Source organism: Pan troglodytes, chromosome X (genome assembly GCF_028858775.2).
Source record: "Pan troglodytes isolate AG18354 chromosome X, NHGRI_mPanTro3-v2.0_pri, whole genome shotgun sequence".
Taxonomy (NCBI): domain Eukaryota; kingdom Metazoa; phylum Chordata; class Mammalia; order Primates; family Hominidae; genus Pan; species Pan troglodytes.
In genome coordinates this window covers 15391743-15406105 of record NC_072421.2, presented here as the reverse complement: position 1 = coordinate 15406105, position 14363 = coordinate 15391743, and the positions used below count along the sequence as shown (strand labels likewise).

Below are 14363 nucleotides of genomic sequence, written 5' to 3'. Positions count from 1 at the left end.
CATGGAATGTTCTTCCATTTTTTTGTGTCCTCTTTTATTTCGTTGAGCAGTGGTTTGTAGTACTCCTTGAAGAGGTCCTTCCCATCCCTTGTAAGTTGGATTCCTAAGTGTTTTATTCTCTTTGTAGCAACTGTGAATGGGGGAGTTCACTCATGATTTGGCTCTCTGTTTGTCTGTTATTGGTGTATAGGACTGCTTGTGATTTTTGCACATTGATTTTGTATCCTGAGACTTTGCTGAAGTTGCTTATCAGCTTGAGATTTTGGGCTGAGACCATGGGGTTTTCTAGATATACAATCATGTCATCTGCAAACAGGGACCATTTGACTTCCTCTTTTCCTAATCGAATACCCTTTATTTCTTTCTCCTGCCTGATTGCCCTGGCCAGAACTTCCAACACTATGTTGAATAGGAGTGGTGAGAGAGGGCATCCCTGTCTTGTGCCAGTTTTCAAAGGGAATGCTTCCAGTTTTTGCCCATTCAGTATGATACTGACTGTGGGTTTGTCATAAATAGCTCTTATTATTTTGAGATACATTCCATCAATACCTAGTTTATTGAGAGTTTTTAGCATGAAGGGCTTTTGAATTTTGTTGAAGGCCTCTTCTGCATCGATTGAGATAATCATGTGGTTTTTGTCTTTGGTTCTGTTTATGTGATGGATTACATTTATTGATTTTCGTATGTTGAACCAGCCTTGCATCCCAGGGATGAAGCCGACTTGTTTGTGGTGGATAAGCTTTTTGATGTGCTGCTGGATTCGGTTTGCCAGTATTTTATTGAGGAGTTCTGCATCAATGTTCATCAGGGATATTGGTCTAATATTCTCTTTTTGTGTTGTGTCTCTTCCAGGCTTTGGTGTCAGGATGATGCTGGCATCATAAAATGAGGTATAGAGGATTCCCTCTTTTTCTATTCATTGGAATAATTTCAGAAGGAATGGTACCAGCTCCTCCTTGTACCTCTGGTAGAATTCGGCTGTGAATCCGTCTGGTCCTGGACTTTTTTTGGTTGGTAGGCTATTAATTATTGCCTCAATTTCAGAGCCTGTTATTGGTCTATTTAGAGATTCAACTTCTTCCTGGTTTAGTCTTGGGAGGGTGTATGTGTCCAGGAAGTTATCCATTTCTTTTAGATTTTCTAGTTTATTTGCATAGAGGTGTTTATAGTTTTCTCTGATGGTAGTTTGTATTTCTGTGGGATCAGTGGTGATAGCCCCTTATCATTTTTTTATTGCGTCTATTTGATTCTTCCCTCTTTTCTTCTTTATTAGTCTTGCTAGTGGTCTATCAATTTTGTTTATCTTTTAAAAAAACCAGCTCCTGGATTCATTGATTTTTTGAGGGGTTTTTTGTGTTTCTATCTCCTTCAGTTCTGCTCTGATCTTAGTTATTTCTTGCTTGAATGTGTTTGCTCCTGCTTCTGTAGTTCTTTTAATTGTAATGTTAGGGTGTCGATTTTAGATCTTTCCTGCTTTCTCTTGTGGGCATTTAGTGCTATAAATTTCCCTCTACACACTGCTTTGAATGTGTCCCAGAGATTCTGGTATGTTGTTTCTTTGTTCTCATTGGTTTCAAAGAACATCTTTATTTCTGCCTTCATTTTGTTATGTAGTCATTCAGGAGCAGGTTGTTCAGTTTCCATGTAGTTGAGCGGTTTGGAGTGACTTTCTTAATCCTGAGTTGTAATTTGATTGCACTGTGGTCTGAGGGACAGTTTGTAATGATTTCTGTTCTTTTACATTTGCTGAGGAGTGCTTTACTTGCAACTATGGGTCAGTTTTGGAATAAGTGCGATATAGTGCTGAGAAGAATGTATATTCTGTTCATTTGGAGTGGAGAGTTCTGTAGATGTCTATTAGGTCTGCTTGGTATAGAGCTGAGGTCAAGTCCTGGATATCCTTGTTAACCTTCTGTTTCGTTGATCTGTCTAATATTGACAGTGGGGTGTTAAAGTCTCCCGATATTATTGTGTGGGAGTCTAAGTCTCTTTGTAGGTCTCTAAGGACTTGCTTTATGAATCTGGGTGCTCCTGTATTGGGTGCATAGATATTTAGGACAGTTAGCTCTTCTTGTTGAATTGAGCCCTTTACCATTATGTAATGTTCTTCTTTGTCTCTTTTGATCTTTGTTGGTTCAAAGTCTGTTTTATCAGAGACTAGGATTGCAACCCCTGCCTTTTTTGGTTTTCCATTTGCTTGGTAGATCTTCCTCTATCCCTTTATTTTGAGCCTATGTGTGTCTCTGCACGTGAGATGGGTTTCCTGAATACAACACACTGATGGGTCTTGACTCTTTATCCAATTTGCCAGTCTGTGTCTTTTAATTGGGGCATTTAGCCCATTTACATTTAAGGTTAATATTGTTATGTGTGAATTTGTTCTTGTCATTATGATGTTAGCTGGTTATGTTCCCTGTTGGTTGATGCAGTTTCTTTCTAGCATTGATGATCTTTACAATTTGGCATGTTTTCTCAGGGGCTGGTACTGGTTGTTCCTTTCCATGTTTAGTGCTTCCTTCAGGAGCTCTTGTAAGGTAGGTCTGGTGGTGACAGACTCTCTGAGCATTTGTTTGTCTGTAAAGGATTTTATTTCTGCTTTACTTATGAAGCTTAATTTGGCTGGAAATGAAATTCTGGGTTGAAAATTCTTTTCTTTAAGAATGTTGAATATTGGCCCCCACTCTCTTCTGACTTGTAGAGTTTTAGGGCGATATATCCGCTGTTAGTCTGATGGGCTTCCCTTTGTGGGTAACCTGACCTTTCTCTCTGGCTGCCCTTAAGATTTTTTCCTTCATTTCAACCTTGGTGAATCTGACAATTATGTGTCTTGGGGTTGCTCTTCTCGAGGAGTATCTTTGTGGTGTTCTGTGTATTTCCTGAATTTGAATGTTGGCCTGCCTTGCTAGGTTGGGGAAGTTCTCCTGGAAAATATCCTGAAGAGTGTTTTCCAGCTTGGTTCCATTCTCCCCATCACTTTCTGGTACACAAATCAAACGTAGAAACACCGTCCCATATTTCTTGGAGGGTTTGTTCATTTCTTTGTACTCTTTTTTCTCTAAACTTCTCTTCTTGCTTCAGTTGATTCATTTGATCTTCAATCACTTATACACTTTCTTCCACTTGATTGAATCGGCTACTGAAGCTTGTGCATACGTCACATAGTTCTTGTGCCGTAGTTTTCAGCTCCATCAGGTCGTTTAAGGTCTTCTCTACACTGTTTATTTTAGTTTCCCATTCGTCTAATCTTTTTTCAAGGTTTTTAGCTTCCTTGCAATGGGTTTGAACATCCTGCTTTACCTGGGAGAAGTTTATTACTGACTTTCTGAAGCCTACTTCTGTCAACTCATGAAAGTCATTCTCTGTCCAGCTTTGTTCTGTTGCTGGTGAGGAGCTGTGATCCTTTAGAGGAGAAGGGGCACTCTGGTTTCTAGAATTTTCAGCTTTTCTGCTCTGGTTTCTCCCCATCTTTGTGGTTTTATCTACCTTTGGTCTTTGACCTATGGATGGGGTTTTGGTGTGGATATCCTTTTTGTTGATGTTGATGCTATTCCTTTCTGTTTGTTAGTTGTTCTTCTAACAGTCAGTTATTCTTCTAACAGTCAGCTGCAGGTTTGTTGGAGTTTGCTAGAGGTCCACTCCAGACCCTGTTTGCCTGGGTATCATCAGTGGAGGCTACAGAACAGCAAATATTGCTGCCTGATCCTTCCTCTGGAGGCTTCGTCTCAGAGGGGCACCTGGCTGTATGAGGTTTCAGTTGGCCCCTACTGGGAGGTGTCTCCAAGTTAGGCTACACGGGGGTCAGGGACCCACTTGAGGAGGCAGTCTGTCTGTTCTCAGAGCTCAAACACTGTGCTGGGAGAACCACTGCTCTCTTCAGAGCTGCCAGACAGGGACATTTAAGTCTGCAGAAGTTTCTGCTGCCTTTTGTTCAGCTATGACCTGCCCCGAGAGGTGGAGTCTACAGAGGCAGGCAGGCCTCCTTGAGCTGAGGTGGGCTCCACCCAGTTTGAGCTTCCTGGATGCTTTGTTTACCTACTCAAGAGTCAGTAATGGTGGATGCCCCTCCCCCAGCCAGGCTTGCTGCCTTGCAGTTCAATCTCAGACTGCTGTGCTAGCAGTGAGCAAGGCTCTGTGGGCGTGGGACCCGCTGAGCCGGGCACAGGATGTAATCTCCTGGTGTTTCGTTTGCTAAGACTGTAGGAAAAGCGCAATATGTAGGTGGCAGTGTCCCGATTTTCCTGGTACGGTGTGTCACAGCTTCCCTTGGCTTGAAAAGGGAAATTCCTTGACCCCTGGCACTTCCTGGGTGAGACAATGCCCTGCCCTGCTTTGGTTCGCCCTCCATGGGCTGTGCCCACTGTCCGACTAGTCCCAGTGAGATGAACCAGGTACCTCAGTTGGAAATGCAGAAATCACCCGTCTTCACTGTGCAGAAGGTTTTTAGGGCTTCTTAATGAAGTCCTATTTGTTATATTTGCTTTTGAGGTCTTCGTGATGAATTCTTTGCCTATACTCATGTCCAGAAGAGTTTTTCCTAGGTTTTCTTCTAGTATTTTTAGAATTTCAGGTCTTACATTAAGTCTTTAATCCATCTTGAATTAATTTTTGCATATGGTGAGAGATAGGCATCCAGGTTCATTCTTCTGCATATGGTAATTTAATTTTCCCAGCACCATTTATTGAAGAGGGAGTCTTTTCCCTATTGTATGTTTTTCTTGACTTTGTTAAAGATCAGTTGGATGAGGGTATGTGGTTTTATTTCTGTGTTTTCTCTTCTGCTCCATTAATGAGTGTGTCTGTTTTTATGCTAGTACCATGCTGTTTTGGTTACTGTATCCTTGTAGGATAATTTGAGGTCAGGTAATGTGATGCCTCCAGCTTTTTTCATTTTGCTTAAGATTGCTTTGGCTATTTGGGCTCTTTTTAGTTCCATATGAATTTTAGGATTTTTTTCTATTCTGTGAAAAATGATGGAATTTTGATAGGAATTGCATTGAATCTGTAGATTGCTTTGGGCAGTATGGTCATTTAAATGATATTGATTCTTCCAATCCATGAATATGGGATGTTTTTCCATTTGTTTGCATCATCAGCCATTTCTTTCATTAGTGCTTTGTAGTTCTCCTTGTAGAGATCTTTTACCTCCTTGGTTAGATGTGTTCCTAAGTACTTTATTTTTGTGTATCTGGCTATTATAAATGGGATTGAATTCTTGATTTTGTTCTCAGCTTGAATGTTTTTGGTGTATAGAAATGCTACTGATTTTTGCATGTTGATTTTGTATCCTGACACTTTAGTGAATGTATGAAATCTAATAGTCTTTTGGAGCAGTCTTTAGGGATTTCTAGATATAAAATCATATTATTAGTAAACAGAGATAATTTGACTTCCTCTTTTCCACTTTGGATACCTTTTATTTCTTCCTTTTGCCTGATTGCTTTGGCTAGGACTTCTAGTACTAGTGGTGAAAGTGGGCATTCTTGTCTTATTCAAGTTCTTAGGGGGATGCTTTCAACTTTTTCCCATTCGGTATCATGTTGGCTGTGGGTTTATTGTATATGGCTTTTATTATTTTGATGTGTGTTCCTTCTATGCCTAGTTTTTGAGGGTTCTTATCATGAAGGGTTGCTGAATTTTGTCAGGTGCTTCTTCTGCATCCATCGAGATGATCATATGGTTTTTGTTTTTAATTCTGTTTATGTGGTGAATCACATTTAATTGATTTGCACATGTTGAGTTATCCTTGCATCCTTGGAATAAAAGCCACTTGATCATCATATATTATCTTTTTGATGTGCTGTTGGATTTGGTTTGCTAGTATTTTGTTGAAAATGTTTGCATCTGTGTTCATCAATTTCTTTTCTTATTATTTTATTTGTACATTTTATTCAATTCTCTTAAACACATTTTTTTCAATTTTTATTTTATATTCAGAGGGTACATATGCAGGTTTGTTACAAGGGTATGTTCTTTGAGGTATGAAGGATCTCATCACCCAGATACTGAGAATAGTACCCAGTAGGTAGTTTTTGGACCCTTGCCCCCTCTGCCTCCCTCTCCACTATAATAGTCCCTAGTTTCTATTGTCATTGTCTTTATGTCTGTGAGTACTCAGTGTTTAGCTCCCACTTATAAGAGAGAATATGCAGTATTTGGTTTTCTGTTCCTGGGTTAATTTGCTTAGGATAATGGCATCCAGCTGTATCCATGTTGCTGCAAAGGATATGATTTCTTTTTTATGGCTGTGAAATTTTATTTTTTATTGACAAATAATAAGTATATATTTATGGGGTACAATGTGATACTTTGATATATATATTTACAATGTGGAATGATTACATTAGGCCAATTAAATCTCTATTCACATACTTATTTTTTATGGTGAAAACATTTAAAATCTACTCTTTTAGCAATTTTGAAATATACAATGCATAACTTTGCCAAGAACACATAATGGAGAAAGGACAATCTTCAATAAATGGTATTGGGAAAATGAGATATCCACAAATAGAAGAATGAAATTGGACCTGTATCTCACACCATGTACAAAAATCAACTCTAAATTAATTTTTCTTAGGCTGCACGAGGTGGCTTACACCTGTAATCCCAGCACTTTCGGAGGCCAAGGTGGGAGAATCACTTGAGCCCAGGAGTTTGAGATGAGCCTGTGCAACATTCTAAGACCCTGTGTCAAAAAAAAAAAAAAAGATAGAAAAAGAAGAGAAAGATAAAATGAACTTTTCTTTGAATGTACATGCTTTTCAAAAATTTTTAAAAATTTTTATATTTTTAATTTTTGTGAGTTCATTGTAGGTCTATATACTTATGGAGTATATGAGATGTTTTGATACAAGCATATAATACCTAATAATCACATCATGGAGAATGTTGTGTTACAGTCCAATTATACTCTTTCAGTTATTTAAAAATATACAATTATTATTGAGTATAGTCACCCTGTTGTGCTATCAAATAGTAGGTCTTATTCATTCTTTCTATTTTTTTGTACCCTTTAACCATCCCCACCTACCCCCAATCCCCCTAATATCCTTCCCAGCCTCCAGTAACACCTTCTACTCTCTATCTCTGTAAGTTCAATTGTTTTGATTTTTAGATCCCACAAATAAGTGAGAACATATGGTGTTTGTCTTTCTGTGCCTGACTTATTTCACTTAACATAATGAGCTCCAGTTCGATTCATGTTGTTGCAAATGACAGGGTCTCATTCTTTTTTTATGGCTGAATAGTGTTCCATTGTGTGTATGTACCACATTTTCTTTATCCTTTATCCATTCATCTGTTGATAGACACTTAGGTCACTTCTGAATCTTGGCTATTGTGAATAGTGCTGCAACAAACATGGGAGTGCAGCTATCTCTTTGATATACTAACTTCCTTTCTTTTGGATATATATCCAGCAGTGGGATGACTGGATCATATAGTGGGTCTCTTTTTAGTTTTTTTGAGGAACCTTCAAACTATTCTCCATAGTGGTTATACTAATTTACATTCTCACCAAAAGTGTACAAGGGCTCCCTTTTCTCCACATCCTTGCCAGCATTTGTTATTGCCTGTCCTTTGGATATAAGCCATTTTAACTGGGTTAAGATGATATCTCATTGTAGTTTTTTTTTTTTGAGACAGAGTTTCCCTCTTGTTGCCCAGGTTGGAGTGCAGTGGCACAGCCTCAGATCACTGCAACCTCTGCCTCCCTGTTTCAAGCGATTCTCCTGCCTCAGCCTCCTGAATAGCTGGGATTACAGGCGCCCCCCACCACACTCAGCTAATTTTGTGTATTTTGAGTAGAGACAGGGTTTTGCCATGTTGGCCAGGCTGGTGTCAAACTCCTGACCTCAGGTGATCCACCCGCCTTGGCCTCCCATCATTGTAGTTTTGATTTGCATTTCTCTGATGATCAATGATGTTGAGCACCTTTTCATATGGCTGTTTGTCATTTGTGTGTCTTTTTTTGAGAAATGTCAATTCAGATCTTTTGTCTATTTTTTGATGGGATTATTAGATTTTTTTCCCCTATGGAGTTATTTGAGCTCTTTATATATTCTGGTTATCAATCCCTTGTCAGATGGGTAGTTTGCAGATATTTTCTCCCAATCTGTGGGTTGTCTTTTCACTTTGTTGATTGTTTCCTTTGCTATGTAGAAGCTTTTTTTTTTTATTATACTTTAAGTTTTAGGGTACATGTGCACAATGTACAGGTTAGTTACATATGTATACATGTGCCATGCTGGTGCGCTGCACCCACTAACTCGTCATCTAGCATTAGGTATATCTCCCAGTGCTATCCCTCTCCCCTCCCCCCACCCCACAACAGTCCCCAGAATGTGATGTTCCCCTTCCTGTGTCCATGTGTTCTCATTGTTCAATTCCCACCTATGAGTGAGAACATGCGGTGTTTGGTTTTTTGTCCTTGCGATAGTTTACTGAGAATGATGATTTCCAATTTCATCCATGTCCCTACAAAGCACATGAACTCATCATTTTTTATGGCTGCATAGTATTCCATGGTGTATATGTGCCACATTTTCTTAATCCAGTCTATCATTGTTGGACATTTGGGTTGGTTCCAAGACTTTGCTATTGTGAATAGTGCCACAATAAACATACGGGTGCGTGTGTCTTTATAGCAGCATGATTTATAGTCCTTTGGGTATATACCCAGTAATGGGATGGCTGGGTCAAATGGTATTTCTAATTCTAGATCCCTGAGGAATCGCCACACTGACTTCCACAATGGTTGAACTAGTTTACAGTCCCACCAACAGTGTAAAAGTGTTCCTATTTCTCCACATCCTCTCCAGCACCTGTTGTTTCCTGACTTTTTAATGATGGCCATTCTAACTGGTGTGAGATGGTATCTCATTGTGGTTTTGATTTGCATTTCTCTGATGGCCAGTGATGGTGAGCATTTTTTCATGTCTTTTTTGGCTGCAGAAATGTCTTCTTCTGAGAAGTGTCTGTTCATGTCCTTCGCCCACTTTTTGATGGGGTTGTTTGTTTTTTTCTTGTAAATTTGTTTGAGTTCATTGTAGATTCTGGATATTAGCCCTTTGTCAGATGAGTAGGTTGCGAAGATTTTCTCCCATTTTGTAGGTTGCCTATTCACTCTGATGGTAGTTTGTTTTGCTGTGCAGAAGCTCTTTAGTTTAATTAGATCCCATTTGTCAATTTTGGCTTTTGTTGCCATTGCTTTTGGTGTTTTAGACATGAAGTCCTTGCCCATGCCAATGTCCTGAATGGTAATGCCTAGGTTTTCTTCTAGCGTTTTTATGGTTTTAGGTCTAACGTTTAAGTCTTTAATCCATCTTGAATTAATTTTTGTATAAGGTGTAAGGAAGGGATCCAGTTTCAGCTTTCTACATATGGCTAGCCAGTTTTCCCAGCACCATTTATTAAATAGGGAATCCTTTCCCCATTGCTTGTTTTTCTCAGGTTTGTCAAAGATCAGATAGTTGTAGATATGCGGCGTTATTTCTGAGGGCTCTGTTCTGTTCCATTGATCTATATCTCTGTTTTGGTACCAGTACCATGCTGTTTTGGTTACTGTAGCCTTATAGTATAGTTTGAAGTCAGGTAGTGTGATGCCTCCAGCTTTGTTCTTTTGGCTTAGGATTGACTTGGCGATGCAGGCTCTCTTTTGGTTCCATATGAACTTTAAAGTAGTTTTTTCCAATTCTGTGAAGAAAGGCATTGGTAGCTTGATGGGGATGGCATTGAATCTATAAATTACCTTGGGCAGTATGGCCATTTTCACGATATTGATTCTTCCTACCCATGAGCATGGAATGTTCTTCCATTTGTTTGTATCCTCTTTTATTTCGTTGAGCAGTGGTTTGTAGTTCTCCTTGAAGAGGTCCTTCACATCCCTTGTAAGTTGGATTCCTAGGTATTTTATTCTCTTTGAAGCAATTGTGAATGGGAGTTCACTCATGATTTGGCTCTCTGTTTGTCTGTTATTGTTGTATAAGAATGCTTGTGATTGTTATACATTGATTTAGTATCCTGAGACTTTGCTGAAGTTGCCTATCAGCTTAAGGAGATTTTGGGCTGAGACAATGGGGTTTTCTAGATATACAATCATGTCATCTGCAAATAGGGACAATTTGACTTCCTCTTTTCCTAATTGAATACCCTTTATTTCCTTCTCCTGCCTGATTGCCCTGGCCAGAACTTCCAACACTATGTTGAATAGGAGTGGTGAGAGAGGGCATCCCTGTCTTGTGCCAGTTTTCAAAGGGAATGCTTCCAGTTTTTGCCCATTCAGTATGATATCGGCTGTTGATTTGTCATAGGTAGCTCTTATTATTTTGGGATACGTCCCATCAATACCTAATTTATTGAGAGTTTTTAGCATGAAGGGTTGTTGAATTTTGTCAAAGGCCTTTTCTGCATCTATTGAGATAATCATGTGGTTTTTGTCTTTGGTTCTGTTTATATGCTGGATTACATTTATTGATTTGCGTATATTGAACCAGCCTTGCATCTCAGAGATGAAGCCCACTTGATCATGGTGGATAAGCTTTTTGATGTGCTGTTGGATTCGGTTTGCCAGTATTTTATTGAGGATTTTTGCATCAATGTTCATCAAGGATATTGGTCTAAAATTCTCTTTTTTGGTTGTATCTCTGCCCGGCTTTGGTATCCGGATGATGCTGACCTCATAAAATGAGTGAGGGAGGATTCCCTCTTTTTCTGTTGATTGGAATAGTTTCAGAAGGAATGGTACCAGTTCCTCCTTGTACCTCTGGTAGAATTCGGCTGTGAATCCTTCTGGTCCTGGGCTCTTTTTGGTTGGTAAGCTATTGATTATTGCCACAATTTCAGAGCCTGTTATTGGTCTATTCAGAGATTCAACTTCTTCCTGGTTTAGTCTTGGGAGGGTCTATGTGTCAAGGAATTTATCCATTTCTTCTAGATTTTCTAGTTTATTTGCATAGAGGTGTTTGTAGTATTCTCTGATGGTAGTTTGTATTTCTGTGGGATCGGTGGTGATATCCCCTTTATCATTTTTTATTGCGTCTATTTGATTCTTCTCTCTTTTCTTCTTTATAAGTCTTGCTAGCAGTCTATCCATTTTGTTGATCCTTTCAAAAAACCAGCTCCTGGATTCATTGATTTTTTTGAAGGGTTTTTTGTGTCTCTATTTCCTTCATTTCTGCTCGGATTTTAGTTATTTCTTGCCTTCTGCTAGCTTTTGAATGTGTTTGCTCTTGCTTTTCTAGTTATTTTACTTTTGATGTTAGGGTGTCAATTTTGGATCTTTCCTGCTTTCTCTTGTGGGCATTTAGTGCTATAAATTTCCCTCTACACACTGCTTTCAATGTGTCCCAGAGATTCTGGTATGTTGTGTCTTTGTTCCCGTTGGTTTCAAAGAACATCTTTATTTCTGCCTTCATTTTGTTATGTACCCAGTAGTCATTCAGGAGCAGGTTGTTCAGTTTCCATGTAGTTGAGCGGTTTGGAGTGAGTTTCTTAATCCTGAGTTCTAGTTTGATTGCACTGTGGTCTAAGAGACAGTTTGTTATAATTTCTGTTCTTTTACATTTGCTGAGGAGAGCTTTACTTCCAACTATGTGGTCAATTTTGGAATAGGTGTGGTGTGGTTCTGAAAAGAATGTATATTCTGTTGATTTGGGGTGGAGAGTTCTGTAGATGTCTATTAGGTCTGCTTGGTGCAGAGCTGAGTTCAATTCCTGGGTATCCTTGTTAACTTTCTGTCTCGTTGATCTGTCTAATGTTGACAGTGAAGTGTTAAAGTCTCCCATTATTATATGGGAGTCTAAGTCTCTTTGTAGGTCACTCAGGACTTGCTTTATGAATCTGGGTGCTCCTGTATTGGGTGTATATATATTTAGGATAGTCAGCTCTTCTTGTTGAATTGATCCCTTTACCATTATGTAATGGCCTTCTTTGTCTCTTTTGATCTTTGTTGGTTTAAAGTCTGTTTTATCAGAGACTGGGATTGCAACCCCTGCCTTTTTTTGTTTTCCATTTGCTTGGTAGATCTTCCTCCATCCTTTTATTTTGAGCCTATGTGTGTCTCTGCACGTGAGATGGGTTTCCTGAATACAGCACACTGATGGGTCTTGACTCTTTATCCAATTTGCCAGTCTGTGTCTTTTAATTGGAGCATTTAGTGCATTTACATTTAAAGTTAATATTGTTATGTATGAATTTGATCCTGTCATTATGATGTTAGCTGGTTATTTTGCTCGTTAGTTGATGCAGTTTCTTCCTAGCCTCGATGGTCTTTACAATTTGGCATGATTTTGCAGTGGCTGGTACTGGTTGTTCCTTTCCATGTTTAGTGCTTCCTTCAGGAGGTCTTTTAGGGCAGGCCTGGTGGTGACAAAATCTCTCAGCATTTGCTTGTCTGTAAAGTATTTTATTTCTCCTTCACTTATGAAGCTTAGTTTGGCTGGATATGAAATTCTGGGTTGAAAATTCCTTTCTTTAAGAATGTTGAATATTGGCCCCCACTCTCTTCTGGCTTGTAGAGTTTCTGCCGAGAGATCCGCTGTTAGTCTGATGGGCTTCCCTTTGTGGGTAACGCGACCTTTCTCTCTGGCTGCCCTTAACATTTTTTCCTTCATTTCAATTTTGGTGAATCTGACAATTATGTGTCTTGGAGTTGCTCTTCTCGAGGAGTATCTTTGTGGCGTTCTCTGTATTTCCTGAATCTGAATTTTGGTCTGCCTTGCTAGATTGGGGAAGTTCTCCTGGATAATATCCTGTAGTGTTTTCCAACTTGGTTCCATTCTCCCTGTCACTTTCAGGTACACCAATTGGATGTAGATTTGGTCTTTTCACATAGTCCCATATTTCTTGGAGGCTTTGTTCGTTTCTTTTTATTCTTTTTTCTCTAAACTTCCCTTCTCGCTTCATTTCATTCATTTCATCTTCCATCACTGATACCCTTTCTTCCAGTTGATTGTGTCAGGTCCTGAGGCTTCTGCATTCTTCGCGTAGTTCTCGAGCCTTGGCTTTCAGCTCCATCAGCTCCTTTAAGCACTTCTCTGTATTGGTTATTGTAGCTATACATTCGTCTAAATTGTTTTCAAAGTTTTTAACTTCTTTGCCTTTGGTTGGAATTTCCTCCTGTAGCTCAGAGTAGTTTGATCGTCTGAAGCCTTCTTCTCTGAACTCGTCAAAGTCATTCTCCATCCAGCTTTGTTCCGTTCCTGGTGAGGAACTGCGTTCCTTTGGAGGAGGAGAGGCACTCTGCTTTTTAGAGTTTCCAGTTTTTCTGCTCTGTTTTTTCCCCATCTTTGTGGTTTTATCTACTTTTGGTCTTTGATGATGGTGATGTACAGATAGTTTTTTGGTGTGGATGTCCTTTCTGTTTGTTAGTTTTCCTTCTAACAGACAGGACCCTCAGCTGCACGTCTGTTGGAGTTTGCTAGAGGTCCACTCCAGACCCTGTTTGCCTGGGTATCAGCAGCAGTGGCTGCAGAACCGCGAATGCTGCTGTCTGATTGTTTCTCTGGAATTTTTGTCTCAGAGGGGTACCCGGCCGTGTGAGGTGTCAGTCTGCCTCTACTGGGGGGTGCCTCCCATTTAAGCTGCTTCGGGGTCAGGGGTCAGTGACCCACTTGAGGAGGCAGTCTGCCCGTTCTCAGATCTGCAGCTGCCTGCTGGGAGAACCACTGCTCTCTTCAAAGCTGTCAGACAGGGACATTTAAGTCTGCTGTCTTTTTGTTTGTCTGTGCCCTGCCCCCAGAGGTGGAGCCTGCAGAGGCAAGCAGGCCTCCTTGAGCTGTGTTGGGCTCCACCCAGTTTGAGCTTCCCGGCTGCTTTGTTTACCTAAGCAAGCCTGGGCAATGGCAGGTGCCCCTTCCCCAGCCTGGCTGCTGCCTTGCAGTTTCATCTCATATTGCTGTGCTAGCATTCAGCGAGACTCCATGGGCGTAGGACCCTCCGAGACAGGCGCGGGATATAATCTCCTGGTGTGCCGTTTTTTAAGCCCGTTGGAAAAGCACAGTATTAGGGTGGGAGTGACCTGATTTTCCAGGTGCCGTCTGTCACCCCTTTCTTTGACTAGGAAAGGGAACTCCCTGACCCCTTGCGCTTCCCGAGTGAGGCAATGCCTCGCCCTGCTTCGGCTCGCGCACGGTGCACTGCACTCACTGTCCTGCACCCACTGTCTGGCACTCCCTAGTGAGATGAACCCAGTACCTCAGATGGAAATGCAGAAATCTCCCATCTTCTGTGTCACTCACGCTGGGAGCTGTAGACCGGAGCTGTTCCTATTCGGCCATCTTGGCTGCTAGCTCACTCATATTGTTTTTTCTATTTCTTTGAAGAATGTTGTTGGTATTGATAGGGCTTGCATTGAATCTATAGAT

At 40.3% G+C, this 14363-nt stretch overlaps 1 protein-coding gene across 2 annotated transcripts in view; it reads left to right on the top strand.

The window, feature by feature from the left end:
* Positions 1 to 14363, top strand: part of FANCB (FA complementation group B) — a 172067-nt gene that overhangs the window by 59592 nt on the left and 98112 nt on the right. Inside the window, exon 10 of one of the 2 annotated variants that reach the window (XM_063804383.1) lies at positions 853 to 1010. The exons of the other annotated variant lie outside the window; for it this stretch is intronic. Within the exon in view, the coding sequence (XP_063660453.1) occupies positions 853 to 870 (18 nt within the window). The 3' untranslated portion in view covers positions 871 to 1010. The remainder of the gene's footprint in view (positions 1 to 852; positions 1011 to 14363) is intronic. 2 annotated transcript variants of the gene reach the window in all.